This window comes from Thermobia domestica, chromosome 7 (assembly GCF_964235325.1).
Source record: "Thermobia domestica chromosome 7, izTheDome1.hap1.1, whole genome shotgun sequence".
NCBI lineage: Eukaryota > Metazoa > Arthropoda > Insecta > Zygentoma > Lepismatidae > Thermobia > Thermobia domestica.
The window spans coordinates 90,091,981-90,104,760 of record NC_137460.1 but is presented as its reverse complement, the minus strand read 5'-3'; the positions used below and the strand labels follow the sequence as shown (position 1 = coordinate 90,104,760).

The 12,780-nt window shown below is 35.0% G+C and overlaps 1 protein-coding gene across 5 annotated transcripts in view; it reads right to left on the bottom strand.

Annotated features, from left to right (window-relative positions):
• Positions 1-12,780, bottom strand: part of LOC145690279 (uncharacterized) — a 363,538-nt gene that overhangs the window by 105,662 nt on the left and 245,096 nt on the right. For all 5 annotated transcript variants that reach the window (XM_081765031.1, XM_081765034.1, XM_081765029.1 and 2 more), the window contains exon 2: positions 8,951-9,046. In XM_081765031.1, the coding sequence (XP_081621157.1) occupies positions 8,951-9,046 (96 nt within the window). The remainder of the gene's footprint in view (positions 1-8,950; positions 9,047-12,780) is intronic.

Below are 12,780 nucleotides of genomic sequence, written 5' to 3'. Positions count from 1 at the left end.
TAATTCCCTATTTTGGGTATACGTGGATTCGATATAGTCTTTTCCTATAAAGGTTGCTTCGCTTTGACATGGAAAATTCAACCCAAAATCGATCTTTCGCTTCTTGCTCCATCTGTGTTTGCATACACGGTTTCCCCCCTTTCTCTCTCTCTCTCCCGTTTCTCTGTGTGTTATTTCCCTTTTTTTTCCTCCACGTAGGGTACAGTTTGCCCTTCGGTCGTCGTCTGCTCGGAAACATCTCCTGATGACGTCACTGCTGAGTGACCATCAGTTATCTCACTGAAGCAGGCTGATCCAAAAAGTGGTGAAGTGTAAAAATGAACAGGCGAAAGGACTTTCAGTATTAAAAAAAGGAGGGGGAAGAAAAAGAAAAAAAAGGATCCACGCCTTTACCCTCAAGACATTCCCATTTCACACTTCACAAAGCAGCATAAAGCACAAAAGCCCTGTACATAAATCTACTCTCCATAGAGCCTAACACACCAAACTGACCACAAAACGGAAGTAACCTTACGACGTATATAAGAGATAGTTGGCTTCTTAAAACTCATTCAGTTGATTTTAAGGATAATGCGAAAATTCTTTTGTAAAATAGCGAAGAAAGATTTAAATTATTATTATTTTTCTGATCAGAGTATGCATTTCTCTATTAAAGTTACGGAGTTATGGAGGAAATTACGGAGGAAGATATAGGAGTCATATACATATTTAAGATTTCATTCGGATTTTTGAATATACTTACATTATAAATTATATTATGTAAGTTTAATAATAATAATAATAATAATAATAATAATAATAATAATAATAATAATAATAATAATAATAATAATAATAATAATAATAATAATAATAATGATTATAGTGAATCAAAGGTGGTCAACTTTGATAAGTTAGCCTGCAAAGAGAAACTTGTCTTGGACATTTTTGGTTCAGCAGAGTTGAGTTGATTTTGAGTTTAACGTTCCTTTCAGCAGCGAGGCTATATGAGACGGGGATCTACTGATTAACGTGGAATCCGAACTACATGAGCTCCCATCGGGAATCGTACCCGGATCTCCCATGCCAAAGGCGCGTATGCTTACCACTTAGCCAAAGAGAGAACTCTTTGCTTCAGCAGAAAACGATCATCTAACTAAACAGGTATCAACGTCACAAAGTATTAACACTGTATTAATATGTTTATCATCTCATGATTTTAATAATATATGTGGTCCAAGTAAGTACGTAGTACTAAAAGTGGCCAGCTTTTTTCTAACATTTGAATCAATGTGTTGCCAGATTGTAACATTTATTGCCGTTACAACCTTATACTTTTATTTCACAAAGAACAACAAACAAGAAAGATCAGCTACGACCACTCACTTAAGACTTGACGATTCATTAACTTTTTTTTTTCTTTAAATCTAGCGTGGTGCCAACGCGTTCAAAGGTTAACGAGAACAAGATTGGTTGTCTCGTATATATGGTTCTTTCCGGGTACTGGAAGCACTTGCATTCTGCACGTGACTCAAGATACTAGGATTTTATATATATATATCGATAGAAATATAAGTTCCGTATCAATGCAAAAGCAAAATATCACTAAATCCTAGCCTGTGCTAAGGAGTGTTATTACCCACTTTTCTCAGGTCCTGTTTCCCCATATTACCCTAACACATTTTTCTTGGCCAACGCACGTTTTCTATGTTCCAGATTCTCAACTATAGCGTTCTGCATTAAATACATACCGCTTGTATTTTCATGTATACGCTGGCCACCTCAAAGATGTGGGTCTTAGTATCAATACGATATTTGTACAATGAATGTCTCTATTATATAAATTTATCCAATCAGTAGGTTGTTTGTCCATTTTCTTCACTAGATATTTTACTCATTTTTTTTTTTTAAATCTCAGTTTCTCTTTTCTCTGCGGATTGGCTATCCACCATATAATGCAACTTTTCCATCCATATAATGCAACAAGTAGAACCATCCATTTATACACTTATTCGATACTTAACTGCTTATGGTAACCAATGATGGAAGTTCGTGACTCGTGACCTGGGAGCAGTCAACCCCTGTTCCATCACAACCAATGACCGGGGCACATACATAACCCAGTAACCCGCAATGACTACGACGCGACATAGAATGGTCATACGCATGGGAAGTATGTATGAAGTTGTTAATCTAATTCTAGAAATTCTCTCCTCTCCTTCTCTTCATAAATATATAACTTTTATTGTTCTGTGCGTCAAAACATTGCACTGAAATATAACTATAAGGTCTCCAAGAGTATAAACGCGTGAAAAATTACAGAAAAGCTACATATTTCTCTTCTTCTCTGAGACTGACAAAATTTCATGGTACTTTCATTAAGAAAAGTCATGGCGGGGCTCAAACATGTGAATATTTTATCTTAACTAGCGGATATCATTAATCCATTATACAAATATGCAGCAATGCTGTAGAGCTGATTTTTCGGTTGAAGTGACTAGGTAACCCAACTCATCATTGATGGTAGATCTAAAACTAAGAAAAAATAGATTTTATTTTTTATGAATAGTCCTCTTTAAGACTGGAATTAGGAATAAACATTTCACTAACTAGAAGAACTTTTACATTACCTCTATATATATTCCTAAATATTCCTAAAAAAAAATTAAGGATTAAAACTGAACTTTCTATTTCTCTACGATAGTGGGTCAAGGAACTGGCTTACTTTGGTACTATCAAGTGTAAGAAGTTATAGAGTACTTTACATCTGAAAAATATTAATTGAATATGTGTATTACAACCGTAATTATTTAGTTTCTGTGCTACATTGTTATCTTAAAATCTATCCTAACACTTCAAGACCCTCATTTCCAGTTGTGTATTATACAGTGAAACTCTCAAAAACGGACACCCGCTGGGACTTGTTCGTAAATGTTCCGTTACAGAGGGGTTTACACAAAATTTACTTTGCATAGACTCAAGTTATAATTCTATGCAGCTTGGTCAATTCCTTATAAATGTAAGTATAGGTAAATATCGAAATAAGCTTGCATTGTACTCAATAGTCTAATTTATTGGGTAACAATGAGGGGGGAATTCCCCATCCGTCACTGGAGATGTGTTTATACGGACGTACACTGCAAAATATAATCCTTGTGGTGTGATATTCTTTTCTCAACTACTTATAGAAGCCCTGAATTCGTATCCTGATAATATTAAAAGTAACACAATTAGAACATACAACGTTATCATTAAATAATGAAGATGTAAACATAACTAACTAATCATTGCGGTTTGTGAATTTCTTGCGGAAAAGTCTGCAATAGTTGTCTATGACATATAATCCTGCGGCCATAGTTCCTGATCGAAATTTGCTTCTAAGTGCTAGATCAGTTATTTTCGAATTGCTATATATATATAATGAAGGCGTCCCTTAATGGAGGTTTCGCTGTACGTACCTTTTGGACCACAGCGAAAAGGAACTCAGCACTCTACTTCTATCTTCCATGTTTGTTCCAATTCGCGTTCACTAATCTCCATGAACATTGGGCTTGCCAATTTGGATTACTCTTGGTCAGATATTCCTAAATGACTTACTTAGAACTCGGCATTAGGCAGAACTCTTAGGCATAATGATGCCCGCAAGAGAGAGACAAGAGACAAAATTTTCGTGACGAAACACGAGGCAAACGATAGAAATAGATATATTTTGAGAGCCAAGACAGTATTTTAACGACAGCTTTTCGAGACAAAACAATACCGAATATCGTCTCGTGAGCAACTACGTTAAACAAACACAAGCCAGTTACATAGGTCAACAAAGTTCAACTGCGTAGACTTGAAAGAAACTTCTAATTACACACAGAGTAATAAAGAAGATACTCGTATTACCCATAAGGAGATTAATATATTACTTGTAGTTTCTTGGTCATCGCAAAGTCTCTGGATCATATTCCCAGAAAAATGGAGCGGGAGAAATAAGAAATTCACTGGAACATCCATGTATATACGTAAAAGGTAGTCAGAGTAAGTCCCACCCCCCTTTTTTTTTCTATTCTCCCTATGTGAACACTTGAATGGGCTCGCAGTTCGGAAATCAATCGGAAACATTCGGGGAAAGAAAAGAACTCTCAGTTCTTCTGTCTCTTTCTCTTCGACCCCGTTCCATACCGTACCACCGCCCCCAACCTTACTTTTTTTTTCTCCTACGTCCTCTGTCCATTTCCCTCGCCCTTTCCTTCTTGTACAATCTCAACGTAATTTTTCAGAAGAGAAAAGGAATCGAGAAAGCTTTTAAAAGAGAAGATAAGTTGAAATAAGTGATGGAAGAAGGAGAAGGAAAAAATTACATTTTCGGCATCGTCTTTGTCACTTTTTTTCTTTTCTTTACCTGGCTCCCACTTTTCCTTCTTCTACTTTTCTTATCATTTTAACTTCAGGAATCTTTACATAATTTGAGATAGATAAAAGGAAATTGAGATTTAAAGAAAAAACCTATAAGTCAGGTTTTATAAGTCAATTCTCTAACCAATTTCATCAGTGTCTTCATCATGCGTTCTCTGAAGAATTGCGTGTTCAAGAAAGACAAATAACCGCATGGATATAAGGGAAAAGAGAATAAGTAACCGCATGTATATAAGGAAAATGGGACAAGTGCAGCATGAATATGAGGAAAAAGAAGACAAGTACCACATGGATATATATGGAAAAAAGAAGACAAGTACCGCATGAATACATGGAAAAAAGAAGACAAGTGCCGTATGGATATATGGAAAAAAAGAAGACAAGTACCGCATGAATATATGGAAAAAAGAAGACAAGTACAGTATGGATATATGGAAAAAAAGGAGACGAGTACAGCATGAATATATAGAAAAAAGAAGAAAAGTACCGCATGAATATATGGAAAAAAGAAGACAAGTACCGTATGGATATATGGAAAAAAAAGAAGACAAGTACCGCATGGATATAAGGAAAAGGAGACAAGTACAGCATGGATGTAAGGAAAAAGACAAATGCTGCAAGGATATGGGGGAAAAGGATACAAGTACAGCATAGATATAGGAAAAAAAACAAGTACCGCATGGATATAAGGAAAAAGGAGACAAGTATCGCATCGATATAAGGAAAAAAGAAGACAGGTACCGCATGAATATATGGAAAAAAGAAGACATATACGCATGGATATAAGGGAAAAGGAGACAAGTACAGCATGGATATAAGGAAAAAAAGAAGACAAGTATCGCATAAATATAAGGAAAAGGTAGTGGAGAAAAAGAGGATAGAAATAGATTAAACACATATTAGAACATCTCTTAATATTTGACATAGAAGATAAGGAGGCGGAAAGAGAAAGAAATGGGAATTGAAATCATTATTATCATTATAAGATCTTCATGTCTCGGGATCTCTTAAGATTAGAGACATGAAATTTGGTATTTAGACATTTTATTTTAAATAATTAAAAACATCTTTCAGCATTTTTCGATATTCTTCCCGTGTGAAGAGTAGGGACTTCTCCTCCCTCTTCTATATCAGGCTGGCTACTTGTACTATACGCAGATAAAAAAAAAATGTAAAAGCACCAACCCACTATAAGGACCAGCATCAAGCAATAAAATGCTAAAAACAACGCAAGCTACATAAGGATGGATATATATACGTATAAAAAAAATGAGGGCCAAACTTTAGTTGACAGAAGTTGATGGTTTCCTCAATCAGTAGTCGTGGAGGACATGTGTCGTTGGCGAAGCAGAGTCTCCTGTCATATATCAGCGTGTAATAGCCCAGCCATCATCGCAACCTGGCGCCGTCATCCCTCTGTGTATACGGGCGCAGGCAACACGTGTATACGGTCTCCACCGAACATCCATTCATTCTGCCGATGTGCCCCCGATTGACACTCCCATCCATTGGCCCTTATTGGAGTCAACACACACACACACACACACATCACGATAGGGGGATAGAATATACGACCAACTGATTTTTTTTTTAAGAAAGTAGACGACAGGAACTGAAAAAAGTCACAAGAAGAAAGCGATACAAGTTTCCCGCATCGAGGATTATGTAGCTATAAATAAAACAAGGTACAGAAAAACTGAAAATTGAAAAAAAAGAAGAAGACAAAAGTATAATATTGAATAAGTTTTATTCAAAATTTCACATAGAGCTTGGAAAATCTACACAGTACTACAGTATAGCGGAATTCTCAGCATGTGTATTTAGTGGGTATTTTGAGTATTGGCTCAGTATTGTGAGTCGATTGAGAGTTGCTTGGAAGAATGTTGCAAACTCTGGCGTAAAAAGCCGAAAACAACTATACTGGGAGCCATTGTGCCGACCTCGTATAATCTTACGTAGAAAGAACTGGCTCGTCATAGCCTCGTTTTCTGTAAAACCATACAGTTTAGTATAAATCAGATTAATTCTATTTTCTGACTTTTGTCATGAGGAATTTTCAGTTTAGCAGTAAGCCTTAAAATTGAATTGAATCGAAGAGGGGGATTAATGGGGATGTCGGACACACCTCTGCTATTAACTATTACACTGACAGTGAGTATCCCTAAAGACTTTCTCCTGCTGGTTCCTCTATAGCTTACTTTTACTCTGTGTATCATACAGGAGATCTTAAGTGTAGGAATCGCGTAATTTGATTAACAAAGTTCATTTATTACTGTAAATGTTATATAATCTATTTTAGAAGCTATGAATCCATAAGGTAAAAATGAATAGAAACATTTGTACCTAATGCCCTATAATAAATTTAATTCATAAAATAACTTTAGAATTCTATAAAATACTAATCACCCGTTAGACTTGCAGCCCAGCAAAATACAATGAAAAAATTCATAAACAGTATCTGTTATTTAAAAAAAAATACTTATCTACTTCTTACTGTAACAAATTCCATTCAACTGATGTAGTAATAAGCAGATTACATTTTTTAAAAAAAATATTTTTACATTAAGAAAACTGTCAAAACTTTGTCATTATATTTCGATCACAAGTACAAAATATGTTTTTGTCAACGTGTTGCAGATAAACAGCGATTTTTTGGTATCCGTGCTTATATCCTCCCATTCATCAATTCGGATACACACGAATTACCAAGCGTTGTAATAGAAACAGGCTCTTATAAATATCTCCCTCCATAGCCGTTCTATTCGGAAACGCAGAGACCTTTCCCATATCCAACCTTTACGTCGTACCCCTTACGCTTAGACAACACACAATGCGTGTTGTGTGTTGCCTATCCGATCCCTTACCCTAGGAGTCAGGTTTTCGGTGCAACAAACTAATCTTAGCCAATCTATAATTAATTAATAGTAAACAAGCTAAAACAAAATTCAATAAATTGACTTGATCCCGAAAAAGAGCCCTATTCCGAAGAAAACTATAATTTATATATGTAACCGAGTATCTGTTACATATATACAGTTACATAATTACAGCAATAATTACTCAGTTTTTGTATATGTCAAACTATTGATTTAAATTATATGATTTGTATTTATCCACTCCAATTTCTTAAAAGTGTAACTTCATACTTATCATTTTGTTATAGAGAGGAAAGAAGTTTGCCACTATCCTACTTGGCTATTAGACTAACTAGCTTATTAGATTCTATTAAGTTACAGCTCCAAGATTTTCACACTAAAAATCCGGGACGTCCTATGAAAATTTACACATAACACCGGGACACGTTATGAAAAATTTACAATACAGTCATAGCTATGCACTTGCATTTTTTGCTAAAACATCAAAATTAATTAAATACTAGGTCAATACCCAATAAACGTGAGTGTGGCAGAGGTTAGAGGTTAGATTAGGAGCATAAATGACTAATAAAATACTATTATATTCAATGACTAATGAAAGCAGTACCTTTTTCGATGATTAAAAAGTAGTACTATTTTCAATGACTAATAAAAGCAGTACTCTTTTCAATGATTAATAAAAGCAGTACTCTTTTCAATGATTAATAAAAGCAATATTCTTTTCAGTGACTAATAAAAGCAGTACTCTTTTCAATGATTAATAAAAGTAGTACTCTTTTCAATGGCTAATAAAAGCAGTACTCTTTTCAATGACTAATAAAAGCAGTACTCTTTTCAATGACTAATAAAAGCAGTACCCTTTTCAATGACTAATAAAAGCAATGTCCTTTTCAATGACTAATAAAAGCAGTACTCTTTTCAATGACTAATTAAAACAGTACTCTTTTTAATGGCTGACAAAAGCAGAACTCTTTTCAATGACTAATAAAAAGCAGTACTCTTTTCAATGACTAATAAAAGTAGTACTATTTTCAATGACTAATAACCCAGTACTATTTTCAATTATTAATAAAAGCAATATTTTTTTCAATGAAAGCAGTACCCTTATTTTAAATATCGCACGAATAATATTGACTTATGTTTTGGAGGAGCAAAACCAAGATATTTTGAGTTTTGAACAAGTTTTCAGGAAAAGGTTCGGGAGTCTATAGGCTAAACCGGAACGTCTGGAAGTTCTATATTAGATCTTAGTGAGCCAAGGATTTACCTGCTTTCGGTCAGAACACACAGACAAAACTTATTTTGTACGGGTTTTTAGAAAAATAACATTTCCGTGCTCACAAATTGTCTCCAGAAAATTTATCTTTTTGATGTTATTCATCACTGAAATTTGTACCTACATTGCGGAGAAAATGAATCACAAGAAAACCTTCAAGCTTTTTTTTTTTTTAATCTTATCATAGGGAAGTTTTCTTTTGCATTTTCCTTTATAAAGATGAAGAAGATCAGTAGACCAAAATTCTAGATACAGCATTCACTCAAGAAGAGTGAATAGTTATAGATACTCTATTTAGTAAAATATACGAATAACAAATCACGTTATTGTAAAGATTAGAAAACGTAATATATATACTCTTAATGATAGTGGATTTAATAAAAAGAGATGAGATATTCTGTTTTACTGTACTCACCCTGCGGAAGTCCCAGTCTTGCTTGAAGCCTGGATATGCGCTCTGCTTCTGTTTGATCCGTCCGCCATGAGCCTTCCCCTTCGCCAAGCCATTTTTCTGAAAGATCAACAAATTATTTGTATTAGAAAACACAAATCATACTTAAATAATTCATTTCAATTCTGATGCAGCCATGAAAAAAAAAACTTGTTTTACTTCAATTGATTTATGTAACAATCTTATGTTTAAAAAAAATTCACAACACATTCACAACAGATAGAATTACTCTGAATTATTTACATTATAACAAATAAAATAAAGCAAATCATAATTTTACAGTGATCAAACTTCTGTAGTTTACGTCACAAACATTTCTCTGATACGAGAAGAAGAAGAGAGTCCATGAATATGAAGGTTGTGTCGTTTTAGGTTGGGTATACTTTTAGGTGCTCAAATCAGATATTTACCGTCCAAGATGGTCGGTCGGTTGATGGACTTAAACTTGAAACCTCTTAAATATCAATGCTACCCTGGCGTGAGTCAATGAAAACTTGAGCCATGACCACTGACCCACTACCCATCGTGACCCACGATCCACCATAACCCACCACCTACCAAAACCCATCGTCATCAACTCTGATCCATGATCCAGATAAATGTCCAAAAGTGCCTGAAGTTCTTTTTTAATTCGTAGATATACTCATCTTAGGTAATTAAATAGAAACAAACGAAAAAGAAAAATGGAGGCCTTCAAAGTAAAATGTAGACAAATTCAACAGTGTTCAGAAGATGCTATGTGCACTGAACCATTACATCTTTGGTTCTCAGCCACATGAGCTTTTTTCCCATCGAGATTTGAGCCCAGATCTTGCGTTTCGAAGATGTGTTTGTTAATCATATATCCGCGAGAGAACTCTTGCCGTCTAAAAGTGCCTTTCTGAAGTTCTATTAGCAGTAATAAGGAGTTAATAACTGTTCCAGCTCCTTAATACATTAGAGATTTCAGCAATGAATGAGATACCATATTAAGATATCTAATTGAGTCTATCGCGCACGTTAGTCATTGTGAATCGTCGAAGTCGTTTTATAAAACAATTATCATAGCTTTTATTACATGATATACTATTGAATATTCTACAGAAAAGATAAAAATGTGATTATATTCTAGCAAACGTCTAAAATTCCCATTAACCTCTTTAAGCTATACAAAGTAATAACGTTTTAATTCTTTTAACTCTTCGTTTGTTCGGGTGTTTATAGCCATGGCGAAAGATGGTCACCGATGCTAGCGAAGAAGAAAGTATCTCCGTTGCAGATCGTCTGTCTTTTGGTTCCCCTCTCAATGGCGATGGTGGTGGAAATGGTGAACAGCCAATCTTAGCTCCTCGTAATCAATACGACTAAAGCCTTCCGTCACACATTACATTCCCTTCTCCTTCTTTTCCTTCCCTGCGCCAGGTCCATAAGTGATGATAGCCACCCTTTTCCACCAACAAATATAGCCTTCTTATGTGTATATAGAAAAAGAAACAAATACACGAAATTACAATTGTATGGGGTATGGTCTAACGAGAGAGAAAATAGAAAAAAAAATATTTTAAAAAATTAGAAGAAAGTTCCTCTTTCTGCTAACATAACTACCTCACTTAAGAGGTCGAATCACTGCGAAATTAAAATACCGCTAATTTTACAGTAGTTATGTGATATTTTCAAATAGATAAAAGATAATCGAAAAGTGGAACAAGAGCGCCCTAGACAATATTATTCTGCACGAGGTACAGTTATCACGAGTCACCTAGTAACTTACCGTTTGCAGCCATTTAGAAACACGAAAATAAATGCCGAAAATAAATGATGATAGCCATTTTAAGTTTATATTTTATGATATTACAAATATGCGACCAAGATAAACAATTATCAAATTGCAGGGATAGGCATCTTTAGAGGTTTTTTTCTATATAGCCTATATATAATACCTAAAATTTTTAAAGAGATCGGAGCAAAATTTAATGTTAATTATTGGATTTATGGTTTATAAGACACTGTAGACACTTTCCACTTTTCGGCATCCATCTATTGTCGTGATGCAAACTGGGGGATCATGTGAATAAAAGATGTGATGGTCACTAGGTCTGTCAGAGACAGGGCGACGGAGCGTACTGATCACGTGTGTCATTGATAGCCCGGTCTTAGTTCAACCGGTCGCTAATAGATGGCGTTGGAGAAGCTCGCGGGCACAAGGGCTGTCCTGCCAGTAGTTAGTTTTTTTTTATGATTTATTTCTCAAGGCAAAGTAGGCACAAAGTTTTCTATAATTTAAGAACATACTTGTAGATATATATAGGTATGATTAACACTGCTCAACAAGAAATTGTTTATCTTAATGTTTTTACATTTACCGAATGATTTTGACGTGCTAATTACGAATCTGGTATTAGTTTTCCTCAAATGTCGATTATTTGGAAGGAATTTTACAAAATCGTCTTTGTTCAAGAACGCTATTTTAGAGGAAGAATTTCTGCCTTTACTTCGGCTGTCCATAGACGTCAACACAGAACAAACTCTTGTGGATTAATTAGCAAGTTTCGTTTCGTAACATATTCGTTCTATGATTACAAATTTTGAATACAGCATTTATTTTGAATGAAAATAACTGTCTGGAAAAATATAATTTCTTATTTTTCCCCTTACTTTTACAAAAAATATTAACTTTTACTTAAGTAAAGTCAGTAAATTTCTATATGATTCCACTTGGATCGCCAGCTGCATATAGCATTGAGTAGCTATAGTGGTAACTATATTATATCAGTGGCATTTGATTTAATTTCACTAGGTGCTGTGTGGAAGATAAAATGTCTACAATTAGGCGTTGTAAATTGTTAGCAGACTCATTGTGTTACGTTTGTGGATATTACATAAGCCCCAAACAACTTAAACATGACATTGTGCTTGGAATAAAGTTCTGTGTTGCATATGAAGCTTACTTTCGAGTGCCCGTAGGTGATCGAAACAAACATTGGGCTCCGCATGTGTGATGCGATAATTCCCGCTCTACATTAGAAGGTTGGTTGTGGGGAACCAGCAAGTGTATGCCATTTGCTATTCCTCGAATTTGGAGAGAGCCTACTAATCACCATAATGATTGCTACTCCTGTTCAGTTGACATGACACACTATAAAAACAGAAAGAGTAGGAGACAATAGAATAACCCAGTAACTTACATCCATTGCTCCAGTTCCACACAGTGACGAACTTCCTGTACCCAAACCACCAGATATATTGTCATTGGAAGGAGAGCCAGAGGAATCTTCCAATCTTGATATTAGTTTTTCGCATGAAACCAGGAAAAAGGAACCTCATTTGCTTAATCAGCAAGAACTTGATGACTTGATAAGAGATTTAGATCTTCCCAAATCAAAGGCAGAACATCTTGCTTCACGAATGAGTGGAATTTTCTCCTTCCAACATGTAAAATATCAAAATATAGGAAAAGGCACAAGCCTTTTTCACAATTCTTCAAAATGGAAGGAAGTTTGTGTTATTGTCATGACGTTAGTGGTCTATTTGAAGCTGTCTGTTTCCCACATCAACCAGAGGAGTGGCGTCTTTTCATAGACAGTTCATCTAGAAGTTTGAAGGCAGTTGTTCTGTACAATGGAAATGTGAATCCTTCTGTACCAGTTGCACACTCAGTCCACATGAAGGAAGACTACGAAAACGTGAAATTATTGTTGGAAAAGATTGAGTACCAAAAATATAAATGGGATATTTGTGGAGATTTTAAGATGATCAGTTTTCTTCTTGGTTTGCAGAGTGGCTATACTAAATATTTGTGTTTTCTTTGCCTTTGG